Source organism: Zymoseptoria tritici, chromosome 3, assembly GCF_000219625.1.
Source record: "Zymoseptoria tritici IPO323 chromosome 3, whole genome shotgun sequence".
In the NCBI taxonomy this organism is placed as follows: Eukaryota; Fungi; Ascomycota; class Dothideomycetes; order Mycosphaerellales; family Mycosphaerellaceae; genus Zymoseptoria; species Zymoseptoria tritici.
In genome coordinates this window covers 1,589,772-1,612,985 of record NC_018216.1, presented here as the reverse complement: position 1 = coordinate 1,612,985, position 23,214 = coordinate 1,589,772, and the positions used below count along the sequence as shown (strand labels likewise).

At 52.6% G+C, this 23,214-nt stretch overlaps 6 protein-coding genes across 6 annotated transcripts; 3 read left to right on the top strand and 3 right to left on the bottom strand.

Moving 5' to 3' along the window:
- Nucleotides 1–2,488: 2,488 nt before the first annotated feature.
- MYCGRDRAFT_103701 (uncharacterized protein) lies at nt 2,489–3,126 on the top strand (the record flags this gene model as incomplete). Its single annotated transcript, XM_003854397.1, has 1 exon — nt 2,489–3,126. One exon carries the CDS (start codon nt 2,539–2,541, stop codon nt 2,881–2,883), a length of 345 nt encoding a protein of 114 aa, XP_003854445.1.
- A 1,678-nt stretch (nt 3,127–4,804) lies between these two features.
- MYCGRDRAFT_108594 (uncharacterized protein) lies at nt 4,805–6,071 on the bottom strand (the record flags this gene model as incomplete). The annotated part of the gene is made up of 1 exon (XM_003853770.1): nt 4,805–6,071. The coding sequence occupies one exon, from the start codon at nt 5,807–5,809 to the stop codon at nt 4,805–4,807; it is 1,005 nt and encodes a 334-aa protein (XP_003853818.1).
- A 468-nt stretch (nt 6,072–6,539) lies between these two features.
- On the bottom strand, nt 6,540–7,922 carry MYCGRDRAFT_69784 (uncharacterized protein; the record flags this gene model as incomplete). Its single annotated transcript, XM_003853769.1, has 4 exons — nt 6,540–6,914; nt 7,046–7,162; nt 7,261–7,664; nt 7,786–7,922. The coding sequence occupies 4 exons, from the start codon at nt 7,786–7,788 to the stop codon at nt 6,905–6,907; spliced, it is 534 nt and encodes a 177-aa protein (XP_003853817.1).
- Nucleotides 7,923–8,199: 277 nt separating this feature from the next.
- On the top strand, nt 8,200–9,323 carry MYCGRDRAFT_69782 (uncharacterized protein; the record flags this gene model as incomplete). The annotated part of the gene is made up of 4 exons (XM_003854398.1): nt 8,200–8,300; nt 8,375–8,546; nt 8,986–9,075; nt 9,126–9,323. The coding sequence occupies 4 exons, from the start codon at nt 8,212–8,214 to the stop codon at nt 9,192–9,194; spliced, it is 420 nt and encodes a 139-aa protein (XP_003854446.1).
- Nucleotides 9,324–9,905: 582 nt separating this feature from the next.
- On the bottom strand, nt 9,906–10,552 carry MYCGRDRAFT_56675 (54S ribosomal protein L38, mitochondrial; the record flags this gene model as incomplete). Its single annotated transcript, XM_003853768.1, has 3 exons — nt 9,906–10,237; nt 10,307–10,391; nt 10,504–10,552. 3 exons carry the CDS (start codon nt 10,516–10,518, stop codon nt 9,930–9,932), a joined length of 408 nt encoding a protein of 135 aa, XP_003853816.1.
- A 743-nt stretch (nt 10,553–11,295) lies between these two features.
- MYCGRDRAFT_85175 (uncharacterized protein) lies at nt 11,296–16,511 on the top strand (the record flags this gene model as incomplete). The annotated part of the gene is made up of 6 exons (XM_003854399.1): nt 11,296–11,406; nt 11,469–12,197; nt 12,552–12,781; nt 12,893–13,046; nt 13,158–13,548; nt 16,456–16,511. The coding sequence occupies 6 exons, from the start codon at nt 11,296–11,298 to the stop codon at nt 16,509–16,511; spliced, it is 1,671 nt and encodes a 556-aa protein (XP_003854447.1).
- Nucleotides 16,512–23,214: the final 6,703 nt, after the last annotated feature.

Below are 23,214 nucleotides of genomic sequence, written 5' to 3'. Positions count from 1 at the left end.
GTCTCGACCGTGAGGCAAGTCGTACAGCTCGCTCTCCAATCGCACGAGTTCACATGTTCCCAATGTATACACCATGGCCGCGGAAAGAACAGACGGCCCTGCCGAGGGCGGAGATGGTGGTGGTGGAGGAGGACTCTTTGACCTGGAGAAGGAACTCAGTTGCTCGGTAGGTCAAAGTCCAAGTCCGGCTTCGACCTCACTTCATCCCATCTCAACCCATGCTAGCAGCACACTCCTCTACTTTACTGACACATCCGATGATGCCAGATCTGTACTGATATTCTCCATCTTCCCCTTACCCTACTCGACTGCCTGCATACCTTCTGCGGCCCGTGTCTGAAAGAGTGGTTCGCCTGGCAAGCCACCGCCGCTCGCGCCTCGTCCACCTCAAGCCGGAACAAGAAGATCTACACCTGTCCATCATGTCGCGACGCTGTTCGAGGTACGAAAGCCGACTGGCGGCTCGCGACTCTACTTGAAGGTTTCTTGAAAGCAAATCCGGGCAAGGGAAAGAGTGCTGAGGAGAAAGAGGAGCTGGGCAGAGGATATGTGCCAGGAGAGGACATTTTGGTGCCAGTGGAGGTTAGGAGAAGGGAGGAAGGAGAGAGCGAGGACGAAGCACTTGTTGAGAGGGTGAGAGAGGCGAGTCTAGCCAACGTCGAGAGTTCGGACACAGCAAGACGGAGAGCGAGGGAACGGAGGAGGGCGGAGCGGGCACAGCACTCACATGAGGGGCCAGAGAGGAGGTCACAAGAGCAGGAGGTGGATGTTGCGAGACATATCGAGCATCAGCCCTCGTTGAGGAATCTACTGGGCTCGGACACGACGAGCTTGGATGTGCAGCAGGAGATTTTGGCTTCGATTTATGCGGAGGGATTGCTGGATGGGGTGGATATTGACAATTTGACGAGCGTACAGGAGGAAGAGCTGACGGAGAGGATTGCAGAGGCGTACAGACGGAGGCAGCGAATGCGGGAGAGGTCGAGGAATCGGCAGGTGGAGGACGAACCTGAATCTCTGCGCGGAGGAGGGCAAAGGCATCATGAACGTCCAACGACAGCGGTGAATGTAACGAGAGCGGGAGAATCTGGATCATCAAGACCAACAGATCGTTCGAGAAGGAGTGATAGTTCTCCGCAGCAACACACCCAGACACGCACCACGAGACCTCCCATTTCCCGACCGCATCTCTTCGACCAGACTCGGCCGGATCCAGCTGCGAGGAGACATCGCAGATCTGCGAGCTCAACGGATCAGCGTAGTGAGCCGAGTAGCAGTGGTACGAGTGACGTTGTGACATCAGCTGCTCGGTCTGCCACAGACCTATCATCGAGCAGACGTACGGCTGATCCCGATCGGCCTCGCCCACGGGCTGTGTCGACCAACGCTCGCAGTGCAACTGATCCGAGTATGCGTGCCAGTACCGAGCGAGTGCGGAATGATACTGGGGTTGGACTCCATCCTGCCTCGGCGAACAACTCTCCAAGATCGAGAGCGTTTGATCGAACGCACGTGGAGCTGCTGCCATCACAGCAGACACATCACCGTTCACGGTCGAACGAAGGCACAGTGTCGAGCGATACAGCCGTACAACCTCCTATGACCACAAGTCCGACCTCGACACCCACCGCCAACACCTCCGGCGTCCACACAGCTCCGACACACGCCGCCTCTGCCACCCTGGCGGCTCCAATGCCCGAGCTACCTCCATCAGTCTCATGCACCCGCTGCTCTCGCCCAGATATCGAGCAGCAACTCCACTACACCTGCACCCAATGCCCAGCGTCCCTTGATCCTGATGCTCCCAGGTCTAATCTTCCTTTCACTCTCTGTCTGCAATGCTACCGTTCCGGCGCCGGCTGCCACCACTGGTTTGGCTTCGGGTTCGCTGCCCAACATCGCTGGTCCCGCTCCAACACACGCTCCAACGACAGACCGCACATTCTCGCTCCGCAAAAGTGGCTACCCGCGACATCATCCCTCCCCAACGTCGTCAAACTCGCACTTGAGCGGTCTAATTTGAAGAGCAGAAGAGCAGCTCTCGACCGGGTTGAAGGAAAAGCTGATGAGCCGACCTTACTGACTGGTGCATTTTGCGAGATATGCCACATCTTTTCGAATACCACCTACTGGTACTGCCAAATCTGCGCCGACGGCTCCTGGGGCTACTGCCACGCCTGCGTTGTCCGCGGAAACCACTGCACGCACCCTCTCCTCCCTCTCGCGCACATTTCCGCCTTACCGCCATCCCTTCGGGCAGCGGATCCGAATACACGGCAATTCGTCGCGGTGCCGCATCTGAAGGAGCATAGTTGGGTGTTCCTGCCGGTGGGCGTGAGCTGTGATGGGTGTGACAATATCCTGCTACCATCCAAAGAGCCGGGTAGGGAGGAGTGGTTCCATTGTTATGCATGTAATGGAGGGGACTATGATCTTTGCTGGGAGTGCTACCACGACCGGACAGCTACCTCAAATCAAGGGCGCGGTAGGCGAGGGCAGTGGGATTTGAGTTGGAGACGCTGTGAACGTGGACACAGGATGGTCATCCTCGGAACCCAATCCGTCGATCTCGGTGGTCCGGCCCCGCAAGGTTGGACGCGGCTTGTACGCCACGAAATGGTCGGTGGATGGCGATTGAAGGACGACGAGCTCACTGCTTCCACCGCGGTGAAGGATCGGGCAGGAGTCCCGCCTGATGGAGGCGCTGGATATCGCTATCTAGCGCTGTACGCCCGCTTCCCGGATGAAGGCGTGGGGGACGAATTGACGTTTCCGAGGAACGCGGAGATTCGCGAGGCGGAGGATTTGACCGATGAGTGGAGTATAGGCGTTTTTGCTGGGAAGGTGAGGTTGTTTCCGAGGAATCATTGTCGGCGGATTTGAGGTGCTGGCGAGAGGCAGGAGGGACGGTGTGCGTGGAATGCGCTGGGCTGATCACGGGCCACAAGCGTACGATAGATGCATGGTGCTTGGGCATCGGCAGGCTCATGACGAAGCCAGCGACGACGCACACGATGAAGACGATGATTACGATGAAGACGAAGACGGCAAACACAACAGAAACGATGAAGACAATGAACACGAGATACATCTCATATGCTCTTTTACGATATGCTCACTCACCGCGAAGGGAGTACCAAGTAGAAGCCGAAAGCCCAGAGACGAGCCAATCTTAGGTTCGAGACCGATGGGCACTGTCCTGAGCAGCGTGCAGGCTGTTCGAATCCTTGTCGGGAGCCGCACAGCCTCGCGGGGGCATTGGACTACCGTGAATGAGGCATGATTCGCAACGTGGGAGGGCGCTGTCGAGGTAGTGTTCCCTCCTGAGAAGCGTTAGCCAGCTTACGTATCCCGCAGAGATGGCCCAAGTTCACGGACCGAAGGAACGGCCTGTACTTCCACAACTCAGCGGGTGTGAAATAATGCCGATCCCCTCGAATCCAGAAGACCAGCTCAGATGGTAGGCAGCCATCGTCGCTCAGTGGGCTTGGTGTCGCAGAAACGACCAGTTCGCTCGGGTGTTCTGTACCCTACCGCAAACACAGCCCTCGCAACCTGTACTCCGCTATGTGTTTGAAGGTTTTCCGCCCGTTGACAGCGCGAGTCGCTTCATTGAAGTCGTTGGAGCGCTCTTCATTCCCATGGTCCCGTTCTTTCATGGACTTTTGGGATACACGCATGGACATTCAGTGGGCGTGGGTCACCGCAGGGCTCAGATCGGACAGCGCTTTTCTCATGGCGCCTCCGTTCCTTGCAAGCCAGGAACCTACCTCATCGCTCGCGTATAGCAGGCCATCGAACCCGAACCGGAAGAACATACAAGGGCCGTCCAGAACACCATGGCGTATGTATACATCGAAGGGAATCTTCCGACCAGCCCGTACTCCATCAGAATATACGCCGCGGCCTGTTCGCTCGGAGCGGTTACGATCAATAAGATGTTTTGCGGGAGTGAAGCGTAGAGCTGTGGTGATGTCTCGATAAGAAGAATAAGATCCATGAGTATGGAGAGGAAAGGGTAGGCGTAGTCGATGGCGATAATATAGGAGAGCGTAAGCGGAGAACCCTATTGACAACTCGATAAGAAAAGTGAATGTTGAATGAATGGCGAGCGGAGTAGAAGCAGAGTCGATATAAGTTAGACCGGGAGCGAACCGGAGAATGCTACTAATATCTCTAACATCTCTATATTATATACTTCTCTTAGTAGTAGAGCGAGGAGTAGGGGAGATGTTCGATACAAGCAAGACGGAGAACGAAGCCGAGAATCGTAGTAAACGTCTCGACGATAGAATAGAGTTCCATGCCTATAATGTAGACGACGAGGGCGTAGTCGGTAGAAGTAATATAGAGAGCTAAGTAGAGAAGTGTTATATAGCCTACAGACAGTAGGTACATAGATACCGTAGTAGTCTTCTACCTATATCTGGATTCGAGACTTTCGAGTAATAGAACATTACAACTCACTTAACGACTCGAGATATATTTAAAAGTTTCTCGTTTTGATTTTGCTACTCGATAATAGCTACTCGCTATTGCCTCGACGACGTCGACGATATTCACCCCTTATTATATGTCTCGGCGTCGACATTCACTCCCCTCGACAAATGTCTCGGCGTGCTCGGCGCCGCCGAAAATCACCCCCTAGGCGCCGTGAAAAGAAGGGTACATCGCTAGCACTGCCGGATGTTGGGTATCATAATCATGTGTGAAAAGTCATGTCGTCGTGTGCTTCTTCGGTATCATGCCTCGCAAGCAAGGCCATTCTCGCAGGATCTCCTGATCTCATCTCGTGCCCACATCCTCAAATACTCATGCCTCTCGCGGTACGCTCCAAGCGAACGTATTCGAGGCTTGGCAACTCGAGTTCCTTGACCTGGCGGTCGTAGTCGGCGACCATAGGCTTCATCGTCGCAAACCAAGCCATGAAGTCCGTGATCGCGGCCTTCCACTGTGGCTCACGGATGAGCTCGGCGGAGTAGCGCTCAAGCAAGATACCCTGCCCTCGGAGGCGAGGCATCGAGACGGTCTTGATGTCCACCAGCTCGGCTTCGTAGCTGCCGATGTAGATGTCCCAAGCGCGCTCGTCAAAGGCTGCGACGGCGGAGTCTTTGAATGACTTATTGAAGGAAGAAGCGGCCGAGTCATTGCGGCTGCGTGTGGAGATGGTGGAGATTTGACGGGTGAGGGCGTGCGGATCAGGGACGGCAGGCGGAGCCATGGACGAGGTTGGCGAGATCATCTCTGGGGTGGAGCAAGTCTGGCTGTCGAGAGGAGTGAAGGGTGGAGACTCCATGCCCATGATCTGCTGCTGCTGAGGAGGTATGCCGTCGAAGGATTTCTTGTTATCGTGAGAGTCGTTGTAGTTTGGGAAGTTGGAGTGGCCGAGACTGGCGATGACAGGCGAGTACATCGGCGGAGTGTCGGCATTGGCGGCACCTGGGGCGGTGGAAGGGGAGAGGTCCGAGACACGGCGAGAGAGGGAATTGACGAACGTCTTGTCTGGGTAGCCGCGGGTGATGCACTCAGCTTCAAGAACCTTGATGCGGTCAAGAGCGGTGTTGACGGCGGCACCGGAGAGCTGCCAGTCTTTGGCGGTGGTGCGCAGGATGTCAGGAAGATGCTCCATGATGTCGTGTGGAAGCTGCCACTTGGGAACGTGGGTGTGGTCGTAGGAGAAGTTGTCCAGGCCATAGTCCTCGCCCGGAGTGCGGTCTTTGGCGAGATCGGTGCGCAGGTAGTGGCGGTAGGACTTCTTGTTCTTGGCCCAGGAAGGACGGCGGTTCATGGGTTGGTTCTGAGTCGACATGATGACGGTGGTGATGAGTGGTGGAATGGTGGTAGCAAAGATAGGTTGTTGTAGGGAGTAGAAGATGAAGATTGGAGTCGAGGTTGATGTTGAAGTTCAAGATCAAATCCGAGAGCAACTTGGTGAAGTGCTTGGTAGCTCGCCTTGGCGGTGATGTTTTTCTTAGTCGGTGGCTTGTGTCGTTTGAAGGTGCGCGTGACGTTGCAGAGAGTGAAGGACAGTCGTCGTGAAGCAGATTGAGAGAGTGTGTCGTGTTGGTGAGGTATGTGGTATGGAAGTCCAACACTGGCAAGAAAGGGAGGACTCAAGAGGAGAGCGCAATGCCGGGTGGAGAAGGCGTGGTGGTTGGTGTTCGTGAAGTCGTGGAAAGTGACGACGGGAAGACGGATGTCTCTTTCGATGCGGGATCGACGGGTAACAAAAGGATCAACCCGGTCTTGTTGCACCGTTCCTGCCGCGCACGAAGCTGAAGTGCCGGAACCGAACGGGACGATGCGCAAGAGCGTCAGTCACACTTGCTGGCTGCTGCCAATTCTGGGGATTGCTTGGCCGTGGATCTGTCGAAAACTCCGTCTCCGTCTAGCGCCAATCCATCCAATTAGCGGCTGGCTGAGGTGAATGCTGGGCTGGACGATGATCTCGTCTCGTGCTGGTGGTGAGGTGGGGTTTGTCCGTGAAGGAGAATTGCGGGGATGCGATATGCAGAGACAATTGCGATGAGCGACGACTTCCGAAAAAGAGAGTTTGTACGTACTGTACAAGCCACTGTCTTGCTGACGACTAGGCAGGCAATGCCAGGCATCCTACCCTGTTTGAGAGAAAAAGGTTGTGCTGACAGGTACAAGGAACATGCGACAACAAAGAAACGTGTGCTTGTAAGGCGCATCGGTACCATGAATGCGGGTACCTCAAGCCATGATGCTTGCGGACCGACTCGTTCTCCTGAGGCAGTGCGATATTACTCCCGAATCGACCACGGTATATCGGGGTATGCAAGAGTCTCATATCCTAATCTTTCCGACTCTCACGTGAGGCATATGCGGAACACCTGCACCACCTGCCAAGCTACTGCATATCTGCCATGTAACGCCGACATTACTCCAGCCTGAACAAAGAAAGTGTTAGCAGATAACGTGTGAACAGATGATACGCCAGCTGATCTGCTTGCAGACCAAACATGCCACATGGCTAGCGTAACTGGCGAACGCATCTCTGCCTGACACGGGAAATACGTACCTCTCGATGATGTGAAGTCCCGATTGCGTTTCAATGATCTTCGACACCTCCCCTGGTTGGAGGGCGAATGATGCCTGTTCGAACTCGGCTTGCATGTCACCTTTGCCGAAGAAGCCACTGTAGGGGAGGACAACCGTCAGCGTTGCGAAACCATCCACTCCTCGCACCAACCTTCGGAGTGAAGACCGTGCGGGCAATCGAGATGGTATACTCACAGATCACCGCGCTTACGTGCGGAACTACAATCGCTCTCGGTGACCGCAAGATCACCGAGACTCGTCTCACCATTCTTGATCTTGCTCTCGTACCCACGAATGATGTTGCTGGCGTCATCCTTGGACCGGGTGATGTCGGCTTCACGCCACGAGGAAGGCCGCCGCGATCCCTTGTGCTTCACCAGGAGGTGCGCACATCGGATCTTGCCCTCGAGGTTGGCTTGCGCGGCCCCGTCCGGGCGGAGGTTGGCAGTGTGATACTGTCCCATGTAGTGCTTCAGCGTCTCGCTGTCGGTGCCCGCTGGCGGCTCCCACCGTGACTCCTTGTTGCTGGGGTTGAAGTAGTACGGCAGGTTCTTGCTGTTGGAATGGCGGACCTCCCATCCGGCGGGCAATCCAGTGGCCTGCGTTGTGAGAGATGAATGATCAGTTTTCGATCCAATTCCGCCCGGTTTCACATGACAGTGCTGCCAGCTGGATCGTGTGCACGTGTTGTAGGGAGGGGACCGAAGTAGTGGCACTCACCATGATGAAATCTGGGGAAATTCCGTTTGAAAGGTAAGGTACCGTACTCTGCAATCGTGAGTGGTCAGGATTGAGGACCTTCCTATCGTGAGATTGCTGCCCAGGGCTTACTTGGAACGTGCTGTAGATTTGCGGTAGTACAGTGGTCCTTTGGTGGATGTTTGTCAATCCGTTCGTTGTATTTCTGCGAGGATTCAGGAACAGTCTTCAGTTGCAAGGGAGAAGACGGGAGCCCCGCCTCGAAAGTTGCACGTGCCACCCGACTCTCACATCCGCATTTAGTCTTTCGGCGGGCACGGCACGGACGGAGCGATCCCGCAACTCTGCAGCTCGATATGCACCTTCAAATCCACGTCCGTCGTCTTCTTTCTCTCTCCCTCACACCGACATCCCAGACATTGTTCTGTACCACGCCCGCCACCCAGCATGGCCGAGTACGAGACAAACAACTCGGCTACGGCTGAGAACACGACAGAAGACTCGAAGAAGATCACGTTCCGCTTCTGTCGCGAGTGGTGAGCTCCGTCGCATATGCACATATCGTGTAGCACCTCGACGAATACGACTGACGCAATTCCTCACACCACAGCTCCAACATGCTCTACCCGAAGGAAGATCGCGACAACTCCTCCCTTATGTTCGCCTGCCGCACGTGCCAGTTCAGCGAACCCGCCACCGCCAGTTGCATCTGGCGCAACTCACTGAAGGAGGATGTACAAGAGACCGCAGGCAACGTCTTGGACGTGGCGGAGGATCCAACGGTGGGTAACAGCGAGCTCATCGATTCAATCATGGAGGATGCTCCATCACAAAGAGAACACGCCTCGCAACAAGAGATGGAAGCCCGCGACGTCGTGCCGGACTTTTGCACCATGTGTGGGCAGGAGATTCTTTGCGGAATATGCGAGGAGCCATACGATGGCGGCATCGCACTCGAAGTGGATGATCCCGACGCCGGCACGACGAGCGAGCAGCGAGAAGCGCGGATTGACGCGGAGAAGCGTGAGAGGGCGTTGTCAGGCTCGGGTCCGAGATTGACGACGTTCTCGAGATAGCAGGCGGGAGGCAAGAGGAGGAAATACCCTGCACTTCCCATACAATCCTTCACACTGCATTCGACTACGCGTGCTTTTGGCTTGTTTGTTTTGGGTTTGCGATCTGTCAAAGCGATAAAGTGCTGACGGATGGGTTCTTGAACAGCTCCCCCACTCCGACATCATGTGCAAAATGTGCCGTGGCCGCGACGCCGTGTTCTTCCAGAGCCAACAGCGCACCGCCGAGACTGGAATGGTATGTTGGATATTGCAATCATCATATATTCTCCACTAACGTTCAACCAGGCCCTCTTCTACGTATGCTGCAACCCCGAGTGCAAGCACGTGTGGTCGACCTTGGACGAGAAGAAGTAGAACCGCCGCTTTGAAAAGTCGATTGAAACACAAGAAGAAGAGGACATCGAAGTTCCAGACGACGACAACGAAAATGCAACATGCGAGAGCTCGCCCAACAAAAGCTCGCCCAACAAAAGCTCGCCCAACAAAAAGGGTCTCACGGTCAATACGCAGAATGGCAATACGATCAGCCGACGTCGACAACCTCTGTTCACTCCGAAGCAGATCCCGGAGCGGCGCCTTGAGCAATTTCAGGAGAACATGGGTGACGGCGCGACTTGGGGAGAGCACGAACGTGAGGTCCTGGCGAAGAAAGGTTCAACCGATTCGGCCATTCCGGGAACTTACAGCTCGCCGTACTGATGTCTCCTCTTGTCACTGTATTTGCGTCTCACGAAGGAAATGTATGATGCTTGCTGCGATTCAAGCACGTTGTATTGAATGGCAAACCAGGAAATGCCGTTAGCAGTACGAAGAAAATGAAAAGGTTCAGAATTGAGCTGTGTCTTGAGTCGTCCTTCTTGTGAACTCCGTCGCTATGCCGTAATTCATTCATGTTTTGTACATTGAACCATGCCGCACTGTCCACTCAGCAGAGACCAGTGGTCCTCCTCCGACCTCCGCGAATTCGATGTCCAACTCTGCTCTTTCAACGCGGTGTCCCATCACAAGTCCATCCTCCACCTCATTCCTCCTCCACCTTCCCATCCACATTTCTCTCTCCATTCCCCTCATGCTCCCTCTATCCTCCTCTCACAAATGCATCGGCGCCAAACTCAAAATCTTACTCCACCTCATATTCCTCAACTCCTGGCCCACAATCCCATTCAATCTCGACCCAATCGGTTCCCCTCCCTTGTTAATCAACACGCACGCATTATCCTCGAACCCGACGACACTTCCGTCCGCTCGCTGGTACTTTTTCTTCGTCCGCACGACGACGGCGTGTCGGATGTCGCCGCGGCGAACTTTGTTGGCGGCGCTGACGGAGACGGAGCCGCCGCCGCCGGACTCGGGACCGAAGTTTCGTTGTTTTTGGACGACTACTATTATTCTGTCGCCTGGAAGGGGGAAGGGGGGTTAGTGGGTGTGGTGGAGGAGAGAGGTGGTGGGATAGGGTGGAAAAGTACCGATTCGTGCGTGGCGTTTCATTTTGAGGACTTTGACGCATTCGGCTATGGCGGCGCCGGAGTTGTCGATTACGTTGACCATGGTCTGGTGTGAGAGGGAGGAGTCAGCATAATGTTTAGGTATAGGCATGTGGTTCGAGGATCGTGGGACTTTTGCGCCGCAGTCGATGGAATGGGCAGTGAGGTGGATAGGGTACCTTTAGTTGGATCATCGTGAGGGAAAGAAGGAGCCCGTTGTCGACTCCTTCACTGTGATACGGCGGAAGAGGAGCGAGGTGGAATTGTGAGGTATAGCAAAGGATAGGACATTCAATTCATCGAGATGAACTTCGGACATGCACCTCAAGGACTGCCGACGGGAAGCTTAATTCTGCTGACTGATGAATGCGGCAATGGAACGGACATGGATCGGAATTGACTGGGGTTCGCGGAGACGCGAGACTAGAGAGAGTTCAAGCGCGGAAGTGGCTGGGAATTTGGCGTCGAGCGTCGAGTCGAGTCTTGCGGAGGAGGCAGAGAGAGAGTCCACCCTCTTTCTATTGTCGTGCACTTTCTTCCACAATACGAGACATAATTCATACACATCCTTCACGCACGCGCTTCTAGACAAAAGTCACACGTCGTGTTTGCTGAACTCTGTCTTCTTTCTTCCTCCTCTCTTATACCATCCCGAAGCTGCGACGTTCCGATATGTACCACTTCACCAGACACTACCTTTGAACGTCCCGCCGAATCCCCCGAACCAATACAGGACAAGCAGACTGGAATGCGGTCGTGAGAAGAATACGCCGATTGTTCAGCCTCGTGGCATTTCCTTGGACTCCTCCCCTCCACTTCTACAAGACGACGGATCAACAGGACATGAGAGAGGATCAGGAGAGCGATATTTGAGTGAAGAGATCCGGTTCGATACAGCGCGCTGGTCGTCTCCCTCAAGACCGCCGCAAGCCAGTCTTTACACCCATACACCCACCTCCTCTCGCGACACAATGCCTGCGCCAGCCGCAGATTTGGCCGAGGCCTTGAAGAAAAAGGGCGGCCTCACTCTTACTCAGCTCGCCGACTACGACGACATACTCACCGATGCGCTGGTCGATCGCGTAAGTTCAAGCATCATTCTAATTCATTTACCGCACTTCCCGACTAACATTCAACGCTCCAGGTATACTTCTGGTCAACGATCCGCAAACTCCGAGCAAATTACCATCCCTGCCGCGGCGTGCTCGAAGAGGACGTTTGCAAGACGATACAGCAGCATGTCATCATCAATAAGGATCCGAACACTGCACAGGCGAAACTGCTACAGTTGACCGGCATTGCGAAGTACCTCAAGAGCTTGAAGTCGACGGATGAGAAGGAACACTTCCAGCGTCATCTCAAGAAATATGTCAACATGTACCTGTCAGACTGTCCGTTCGAAGTTGGCACCACCACGCGATATACCATCACAACCGCCGAAGCCGCGATCATCGCACGCAAGCCCATACGCAAGGGCGAGTCGATCAAATACCTCATCGGAATTCAGGTGGAAATGACGGTGGAGGAGGAGAAGGATCTGTCGAGTCGAAATGATTTCAGCGTGGTCATGTCCAGTCGGCGCAAGCGGCCTTCCCTCTTCCTCGGACCTGCACGTTTTGCAAACCACGACTGCGACTCGAATGCGAAGCTGACAACCACCGGTCCTCATGGACTTCACATTGTGGCTTGCAAGGCGATTGCGCTGGGAGAGGAGATCACGGTTACTTATGGCGAGGACTATTTTGGCGACGACAATTGCGAATGTCTATGCGGGACGTGTGAGAGACTGCAACGAAATGGATGGGATCCAAAAGGTCCGATATTACGGCATAACGATGACGACGACAGCAGTGAAGAAGAGGAGGACGAGAAGGTCTCGCCGGGCAAACGGAAAGCAGGGCCGAGCGCGGCTGGCAAGCGAAAACGCGAGGACGACGATAATGATAATGCATCACGAAAAGCGCCGCGGATGGGAGAGGCTACGCTCGAGGAGAGGGAGGCTGAGATGGAGCGGAATCGGCAAGGGTTGATCCGCGGAAAGAGGGCGAAGAAAGGCAAGAAAGCGGCTGCGCGGGATGATTTTGCGAGCGACGACAATGAAATGACGCTTGACAGAGTTCTGCGCTTGCTGGGAATGGTCGCTGACCGACAGGATCGGGAGAGACGAGGCGAGTCCTTGGAGAGCCGACGAGCGTCTGCTCCAGTCAGACGTCTTGATCTGAGTGAGAACGACAATGCACCACCATCACGAGGTCTTGAGGGCTGGAAGGTGGTCAAAGGCAACAGTGGGCTGGCCAGAGGTCCTCTGAACGACAACGCGAAGGGCAAAGGCAGAGTCCATGAGGAGAGTGATGAGATGGAACGGACGTCGACTTCGAGCAAGTCAAAACTCCCTGCGATCAACAAGCAGCCGCATCTCACGAGTCTGCGGAATGTCATCAACGCGAACGAGACTTCGTCAGATCCATACAGCGTGCCAGTATCGCCTGCGCCGGACGAGGGCGGCAGCACGAAACGAGGACGAGGTCGTCCACGGAAATTTCCCGCGCTCGATGACGAAGACATCAGCTCACCGTCCTCTTCTGGAGCCACCGACGCGTCTTCCTACACGTCCACCGCTTCCAGTGCCACGTCTGTGGAAACATTTTCTGCCGGAACCATCGCTCAAAACATCTGCGATATGTACACGGCTGAACCCGAAATGGATTGCGACTCACCCCAGGTCCAAATCACCGTCACCGCAACCGCAGAACCCACTTCTACCCGCACAACGCGCAGCACCACCATCGCTCAAGTCAAGGCCGAAGCAACCGAGCTCCTCTCCCCCGAAAAGCCCCAAATCCGCCGCAAATCCCCTCGCTCTAATCCCAACTCCACCGATCCAGTCCTCTCCATCGAAAAGCCCACGACCGACGACGCCTCCTCCGAAACGACCGTCGATGGCGAGCGTCGCGGCGAGCCCCGCACTCCCGGCGACTATACTCTCTGCAAAGCCCTACTCACAACGACCTATCACCGCTGGGTCGAATGCCGCAATTGCGACGAACACTTCGTGCAAGCCGAAGCTTTCCTCACCCGCATCGCGTGCCCGCGCTGCGAACGTCACTCGAAGTTGTACGGCTACTACTGGCCGAAAACGGACAAAGATGGAAGGAACGATCGCGAGGAGAGAGTGTTGGATCATCGGACTATTCATCGGTTTATTGATCCGGAGGAGGAGAGGAGTGAGAGGAAGGGAAGAAAGACGCTGGTGGAGGTGTTGAAGGAGAGGGAGGAGAGTGAGAAGGCGAGGAGGAGCAGTGAGGAGATGGAGGCTGAGGGGATGGTCAAAGGAAGAGGTGGGCGGATGAGGAGGAGTCGGAGGACGATGTGATGGGGAGGTGCAAGTGCTGCGCCTTTCCTCGAGGTTGGTGGTAGATGGATAGAGTACTACAGTAGGAGAGATGGACGCGTGCTGAGGCGGAGGAGAGAGAGCTCTTCTTGGTTCGTCTCGGCCGTGAGGACCCTCGATATCAATGAAGTAACCAGACATTGTGACAATACAATACTTGAGCACCGTCTGTTTGAGCACAGGCTGTTTGGGAACAACCGACACATTGATCGTACATAATTTGACAGTGCCAGCGATAAGACAGAGAACATCCGTACCGCAGCCAACGGACAGGTAGCCTTGAGGCCTTGAGCGAAGCTAGGATCACGGTGTTGAAAGAGACACCGCCATGCCGTTGGAAGGATTCGAGCTCAGTGTCTGGACCCTCGCCGATGTCATGTACTGCACTTCAAATGACTCTATATGAGTCTTATCACCGCTTCCTCGAACACTTTTGTTTCGACCTTCGATTTGGCAATGCAGATATCGTTCGACCTGACTTGTGTCAATGCGAACGATTGGCAGCTTGTAAGACAGCCATCTCCGTTCGCTTAACGTGAGCAAGCAAGACCATCATACACAGCTCCCAAATCTGGTCAACACAATGGCAGCAATCCACGCCAAACAACAGCGCGAGCAAAGACTCGCATCCCTCAACCTCCGATATCCACTCTGGCTCTTCGACATCGATGATCCTCGCTGGCCTCGTCGACTCGACTCCCTACTTCCCAACTCCTACCCTGCGAGACTCACCGGCTGCTGTCTCCGTTTACAGACCGGTGGATGTCGCTCTCGTCACGTGTTGATGCCTTATTTTTGCCTGATCCTCAAGCTTCACCTACCGGTCTGAAGAAAATTCGCACAGAACGGTTAAATGCTAGTTATCAGAACACCAAGTCTACTACACTACGTACATATAGTAATATTATTTACGGAGGTGATAGAGCGTGCAATCGCGATGCTAACGGTACTAAAATTATTAATGCGCAGCGTTAGGAAGGTAGTCAAACAATTCGAATCCAAAGCCGACTCGGCTTTACTAAGCCTGGCTAGCTTTAGTAAGGATACACCTAAAATAAGACAACATCGCTACGAGATGCCGATACAACAAGGAGGGTCGTAAGGGTCGTATAAAGCGGATTAGTATAGGGCATTAGGTCGAGTTCCTTCGTGTTCGACTAGCGTAGCCTGCTAGGGTACGGCGGCGGCGAGGTCGACCTCTCGGATTTTCGATTTATCTGCACCGTCGCATGCGCGTAGATCTAAGGATTCTAGAACTGTCTTTATTGTATTTATAGCGTGTCTTGTTCGTGTTGTGTGCTAGTTTTAGTTAAATCCAACAATTTACTTGGGATTTTTGTTTCTGTTATTACGCGAATGACGTAATAACAGAAACAAGTAACCTACAGAAGTTTCTGTATATAGTAGGAGTTTCTTGCTTAGCAAACTCCCGCCCTCCCGCTCTCCTCGCGTCTTGTTTTGTTCGATTTCTTCTATTATTTTACTATTAACTTCGACTTACCTAAGTTAGGTCTGCCGACACTACCTATCCGACTATCGACAACGACTGCGCAACGCCTAAGCTAGGCTACGAGCGCAACATAGCGACCTAACAAGAAGAGAACGCTCTTATAGGCGGCATATCAGACTTGTCTTTACTACTATTAAGCGTAGGTCTCCTAGGCCCGGGCGATCTAACATTCGAGGATAAAGAGCAGACGATTACGTAGGGCATAGCGGGCTTAATAAGTAATCCTCTGGATCTGCCCTCCGATATAGGGAACATATAGGAAGCGAGGTCTAGATACTAGCGGCGCAAGGCTCGTAAGAAGCTGCAACAACAATAAAGCGACTAGTAAGAGGAGTAGGAAGAGCAGTAGTAGCAGGGTCGACAGTAGCAGGGTCGACAGTAGTAGGGTCGACAGCAATAGCAACGAGATAAGTAGGAGTCCTCGTTATTATTATTATCCTTAGAGTCCGAAAGCTCCGACTCGGACACTAAGTCGGACGATAAGGACAACTTCGAAGTGTTGCGCCCCTAGTACAACAACGACAACACCGACGAAGTCTAGCGTTAAGCAAGGCGCACGCCCCTCGAGAAGTTTCGCGAGATTATAACTACTATCGGCCGTACGTATATAACGACGCCTGCGTTTATTTAGCGCTAGTTTGGCAAGCCTAACACTAAGACATACAAGCGCCGTCTTGGCCAAATCTAGAACGTTCTTCTAGACGAACGCTTAACAAGTGGTCGAGATATCCGGCGAGAGCTAAAGAGGCTAATAAAGAAGACCTACTTCGGCTAGTACGACTCTAAGAACTCTATAAAGGATAACTATTCTCTGTCGGCTATAGAGCGTGTAGTTCAGGAGTATGCACCGACATAGACTAAGCTCATCCGCGGATTACTAGCCAACAGACGAGTCCCACAAGACAAGCTTACGGCCGAACAGTATGTGCTTTATACTAGCTAGAAGAGTTAGTAGCGCGAGCGCAAGCGTTTGATAGTAATAACTGCTATCGCTACCTACTCGATCGCCCTGCGAGGATCCGACTAGTTCGCAAAGACGATAGGTGTGTATCTGTACACGTCTAGAGTTAAGCGTCGTATTGTCGATGTCTTTGCTGGCCTCGGTCTGTCGGAAGGGTATCGAACGGTCCAGAAGGTAGTTAAAGATAACGCAGTCGAGCACATAGCGGCTGTAGTCGCCCTCGCGAGGTCGAAGCAGTCTTATGGCTACTGTGACAACATTGTGCGTAGGAAGAATAAGAGGGCTGTCTAGACCTACGACACCGACACCGAGCACAACGCTATAACTAGCAACTATGTCGCCGAGTGCCTTAAGATCCCCGAGGGAGGTCTGACAACTAACATGCTCCGTACCGAGGTGCCGCTAAATCCGCGAGGCATCTTCCGCAATATGTTCTATAACAAGCACAAACTAAAGACTGCATTGCATTTCGCTGATCAGGCATTAAACATTAGCCTTAGCGAGCAGTTAAAGGAGGTGTTCGAAGGATTCTAATTCCCGTAACAGCTGTAGCATAGGCTTAACCTCCGCAAGGGCATACTAAGCGAGCGCATCCTATAGCTAGCTATCTACGAGCTAACTCCTCGTCCACAAAAGGTGCTGCCTAGGGCGTTAAGCATAAATAATGAATCGTTAATTTAAGGCATAACCCTGGTCCTCGGCGACATCTACATTCGAAACTAGGGTTTTAAAGAAGATGAGTTTGATCCTCCTACAACTTAAGCTCCTGCGTAGACTACCGACTAACAGTAGCGTCCAACTTAGACCGCTATCGAGCAGGACCGGCTATAACAGTAGCGTCTAACTTAGACCGAATAAGGTAGTATTAAGCCATACTTTATCTGCGGCGTATGCGATGTACCGCGAGATCGAAGATAGGTTGTAGCGGGTGCCGGTAGCCAGTTATTCTGCAAGTAGTGCGACGACGACACTGTTAGCTAAGATCCGAGGACGGAGTAGAAGTAGTGCGACCTTAGTTACGACACAACGCTTAACAAGTTCTAATAGGAGAATGGACGAGACCGAGACGTGTGCATCGACTGCGACCCTCTATTCTTTACCTACATCTAATATAACAAATAGAGACCGGAGAGGTTTCAGACAACCGAGGGCTCTTCGTTCTGTACTTAGTATAAGACCGGGTCTGTTAGCAACGATCTAGCAACCGAGTTCAAATAGTGCGAGCGTGGACACGAGGTAGTCCGTGCCAAATTCATGCACGAGGCTTAGCCGAGAGAGCGCCGCAATTTGTGCTACGACTGCATACCGCTTAAAGAAAACGAGCTTCCGCAACAGCAGCTAGATAATCAGAGCTTGCAACAACCTAGCGGTCCATCTGGCAGTCTATCTAGCGGCTCGGATCTTTTATACTTCAACTGTAGGACATGTAGCTATCCAAGAGCGACCTAATTTAAGGGTAAGCTCGGGGATAGGGAGTGCATATAGTGCGAGGAGAAAATGACTAATCGTGATATCGATGTCGAATAGAAGTGGTGCAAGCATACTACCGCTAATAAACTACTCGGTTACAACACCCCTCGCGACTGTTTCTTCCCCGGAAAGGATGTGTCCAAGCCTAAGCAGCTTATATGTTGTGACTGCGTGCCGCCTTCAGCACTATCGACAGCGGCACCACCGACAGCGGCACTACCGACAGCAGTACCGCCGACAGTAGTAGCGCCGACAGCAGCACCGCCGACAACACGGCAGACACAGGCTTTATCCAGCAAGCGTCTAGCACCAGCACCGGCACACACCGAAGAGACTGTTAAAGAGACTACTAAAGAGGTCGATACTAATCAACGCCCTGTCGATCCTACCTTTTACAACCGACTGCACCTTATATAGGGTAACTACATAACTAAAGCGCGCATCGAAGGCATTTAGTCCGAGTGTGTTAAGTGCATTCGCTCCTGGGATCGCAAAGACAAGATCGTGCTAGTACTAGCTTGGTTTTACATCGGTATGAATGCCACCTACACCCTAATGCGGACGCACTGGGCCCTTAACAGCTCGAACGAACAGCTTGCTGGTGTAGTGGGGAATATCGCACTGTCACGTGTGGTCTGTATCTAGCTTTAGCTTCGTATGCAGGTCGGGGGATCATAAAGACATCGACCTCCGGAAGGACCTTAGACACGCATACGAGGCCTAATAGTACAGAGCTCTTAATACTACCTCCTTTGCCCCCCTACCTTTTACTCTAATTGTACAGTTTACCGCCCTTTTTGCCCCCTATGCTACTCTATACGTCCGTACTACTACTATCCGCGGGAGATCGGAACCTTTGGAAGTTCCCCCCTTACATTTTAGTAGACGATGTAAGACTCCTTCCTTCGCGAAAGCGGAGAAGGAGGATATACAAAGGGTAGGCAGCAGTACGGAAGTGCGGAGCAGCTACAACCTCGACAATAGCGCCGGTCGCCTTTCGAGTACTTACGACGCATACGACGAATACCCTCCCTCGAAGAAAGGATTACGATATACCTCTGCCCCTTAGCTAGGGCAGTAGGCTTAAGTACCTAAGTTTAAAGTCCAAGTTCAAAATACAAAGTACCTTAATGTATAAATCGCTGTGTGCACATTGCTAGATCTACTACCGAATACACCCTAAATATACGAACACACGAACATATACACACATTCCCTATACCCTACCGAGCTGCACACCCTACGCCGAGCAGCTCGTCGATATAGCCTAAGAAGGAGAAGGAAGAAACAGAGGGAGCAAAAGAGTACTTAAAAAAGGGATACTAACATCGCATAGAGGCTCGGTATAAAGCGCTCTCGCACTAATGTATGCAACCGCGCTACCGGACTCGGATGCACGCCCTCAAAGCGCGACGCTATAGCGGAGAGCATATCGACCACAATAGGCGCGATTTAGGGTGAAAAGAAGCCTCCTAGGCCCAAAATCGTACTGCTATAGCTTTTCCTACACCCGACTACCTGCCGGTGAAGGTAAGCGAGACGAGCGGCGACCGCACCTGCCGAGGCAGGTACACCAGGCGTGCGGTAAAACCCATTCGTGAAGAAAAGAAAGAGAAACAGGGTGGAAAAAGAGCCCTTAAGTACCTAGAAAACTTCACCGGTCGCAGTAAAAGTCATAATGGACATAATAGACATCGGAGATTATCGCTCCTACACCTGCACGAGCGACCACGCTACCGAGCTTAGCTGCACGCCTTTAAAACGCGACACTGCTACGGAGATAATATCGACTCTAGCGGATGCAAAATGGGGTAAAAACAAGCCTCCTAGGGCCAAAATCGTACTGCTATAGCTTTTCCTATGCCCGACTACCTGCCGAGGCAGGTAGGCTAGGCGTGTAGCACAGCCTATGCGTAGCGTTCGTAAAGAAAAGAAAGAGAAACAGGGTAGAAAAAGAGCCCTTAAGTACCTAGAAAACTTTACCGACCGCCGTAGTAGCTATAATAGACATACTGGACATTAGAGAATACTCGGTTACGTAAGCCGTCCCGTGCTCTCGATAGAATAGCCATAAGAAACGAGACTGACCAGCTATTATAGCGTAGGCGTCGCGAATACCCTGAGAAACGTCGCCCTATCGCACTAATCGTCCGACTGCTCCTTGGTGTTGCTTTCCGAGGCAATAGCAGATAATATCGCTACGAACCTAGCACTAGAACTAGGGAGCATATACGCCCTGCCTAGATCTACCGACACTAGGTTCTCGGTACGAGAATGCAATATGTGGTTCTCGGCTCTAGCTGGCTAGAATAGTCTAAGAGGTGCGACCTTTCGAGGATGCGATGTTTCCCAGACTAAATTAGGAAGAGGGTCTAGTAAACAAATAATACCGAGCTACAGACCCTAGACGCATCCCTAGTCCTTATTTCCCTACCCTAGACTCTTCTATACCGCACGAGAAGCGATCCCGCCTTATTCTCGAGTTTCTGGATACTTAGCCGTCCTACGTGCCCGGAGCGTACGATTACACCCTGCCTACACTAAGGAGACTATCGAATATAGCCCTAGACTATGTGTAAACAGCATAATCAGCTGTAGTGCACTACTAGCAGCAACAATGTTTCCTAGACTAATAGTCTAGCAAACCCTTAAGAGCTTTAAATGTCCTACTCCCGCAGCCCTAGTATCGACGACGACTTGCTAACCTTTTCCTATACTCCTTCCGAACACACATCTGCACTCCTTACTTCCTATTTCCCTATTTGCGACACCAAGCTGCATATCGCTATTACGATGTCTCCTAATAACACTCTTAACAACGGCCCGGACGGACCCTCCCGTCGTAGCTATCTTAATACTCCCTCGGAGATTCTCCGCAATACCCTAAGCACTAGCGAGGCTTCCGGAACTAATAGCCCTATCTGGGCACCTTCTGATGCTCGCGCCTTCCGCGATAGCAATAGGATTCTATTAGCTCGCTTTGCGACTAATTCGACTGAAGGGTCGACTGATAAGGCTCTCCCTTAAGCCGAAGGGATTGCTGCTGCAGCGACCTATAGTACAGTTCCCGCTCCCTAGCCTACTAATATAAACATCGCAGATCTTGTTACTGCCCTTACCGCGGCTACTCGTAATAATAGAGCCCCTGCTTACCGTAGTCGCGTACCCTTCCCTAGAGAGCCTAGTACTCTATCCTTCGACAGCAAGGATGCCTCGACTTTCTTCCAGACTATAGCCGACTTCTTTAATTCGTACTTTAAAGGATTACGCACTCCTAATAGGGAAAGGATCCGACTTGCTGCTCGACACTTGGTGCCGGATGTTCGAGCTTAGCTCGAGAGTCTTTTAGGCTTTAACGGCGAAAACTACGAAGCTTTTAAGGAAGAGGCTCTTTCCTACTATTAGTGCTATAATAGCTAGGTATATAAGTATAGCCTCCCTTTCCTCGAGGAGCTGTGCGCAAAGGAAAGAGTCTGGGATGTCTCCGGACAGAAGGATGACCTACGTTAGTACGTTATAACGTTTAAAGCGGTCTCGAAAAGGATACCTCTTAAACAGTGCAACGAAGTCGCTCGATACTACCTCTTCCTTAAAGGCTTGCCCTCCGAGGTAGGACAGGAAATTATGAACAAGCTCGAAGTAGACGTCTCGAACCTAGCCTCCTATACTTAGCTTCCTCTATTATACGATGCGACACTTAAGTACGTTATAAGCCGCATAGCTTACTAGGAGTTGTACAGCAAGGGCAAGAGCCAGGTTACTAGCTAGCTTGTTAACTAGACTAAGAAGAGGTATCCGTGACACGGGTGAGTCGATAGAACGTGTAATCGGTATCAGATTGTTAATACACTCTAAAGAAAGAAGAAGGAAGGTCGAGAGAAGCTCGACCTCCGAACAAAAGGGAAGGGCAGCTGCTCGTGAAGCTGCTAACCAAGCATGCTCAGGTATACCCAGGGCAGTACTCCGACTGCACCCCGTGACACATCCCCCTCTTAAAACCGTGTATCGTCTCGATACACTGAAACCAGCGTCCGCAATGCCTCAAGCGGCAACCAAATCAAATCAAATGCCTCAAGCGGCATGCTCCAAAACTTTCCTTGCTCCAAACAAACTTTTCCTTCTATGACAGCGAGGCGCACAAGGCGTACAAGATGCGCACCACCAACGGTGAGGTTTTTAACAGAGCTGACTAGGTGATGTCGCAAGAGGTCTCTCGGAGACACCGACACGGCGAACCGCTGGGTCTCACGGAGACACACCAAGCTCGTCAATCAAGTCTCCTGTCCTTAGCGGGCTACAGACCAACAGCGTAACCGAGTCCCTCTATGTTCTCTAAGCCCGGCGTAACCCATCCTTGCGGCGGTGTATAGTTCTTAGGTCTGTCCGCACTGGGGTTTAGCCAGTGGAAGTCCGCAATTAACTCTTAACAATGTTCCAAGTCCTCGGGTTTGAAAACTTCTGTCAAATCTCCTCCCTTCTATCGTAGGGTATAGTATATGTTCTTCCATCGGCCCTTGCGCCGCGATGATACTACCTCCTTAACCTCCTATTCCTATTCCCCGTCGATAAGGTCGGGCGGTGGTGTGACGTTGTCGCGGTGTTGTGTGCCGTAGGGATCGTCGGCGACCGGTCGGAGAAGATTAGTATAAAAAACATCGTAGATCTGCGTTTGAAGGGCACCAAGATCGAGCTGGTAGACATTAGTGAACAATACCTTTCTTACCTTGAATAGGCCGGCCTTCTTGTCGGCTAATTTCTTTGTTGCGCGTTTGGTGTAAATGTTGCGCGTGTCGAGCCAGACTCGATCCCCTGCCCGGTAGGTGCGAGCAACCTAGTGATTATTGTGCCTCTCGCGGCGAGCTTAGGTAGCGACTAGGGTAGTCTTGCAATGGTCGTAGATGGATTAAAGTTCTTTGGCGAAGCGGTCTGCGTTGGCTTGATTAATTCTTTGTGCGGCTATGGGTAGCGGCTTGGCGTCTACGTAACGAACTTGGATCTCGGGATTGCGACCAAGTGTTGCGAAGAAGGGCGAAACTCTAGTAGCCGCCTTCGCGTTGTTAAGAGCGAACTCGGCAGTCTATAGCTATCGAGCCTAGTCGTTCTGGGTGTAGTTGACATAAGCGCGGAGGTATTGTTCCATAAGCTGATTCGAATTCTCGCTCTGACTATCGGTCTGGGGGTGCTATGTAGTACTGAAGTGTTACTTGGTGCCGAGAAGTTCACTTAGGCGCCTGTAGAAGGGATCGAGGAACTGCGTGCCCCTGTCTGAGACAGCGTAGCGGAAGACGCCTTGTTAGCTAACTATATGTCGAAGGACCGCCTTAGCAGTCGTTTCTAGGGTCATGTCGGCTACCGGAATAAGGTAGCGTCGTTTGGTGAGCTGGTCCGTAACCACGAGGATGTTGTTGTAGACCGGTCTATTGCTGTCAAGGGCGCTGTCTGGCAGTTGGACGACATAGTCTAGGGCGATGGAATCATACGCTGCTAACGGCACCGGTAGCTGACGGAGCTGTCCCTAATAGGCTTCCCTTAAGGCCTTAGTTCGCTTGTAGGTCTAG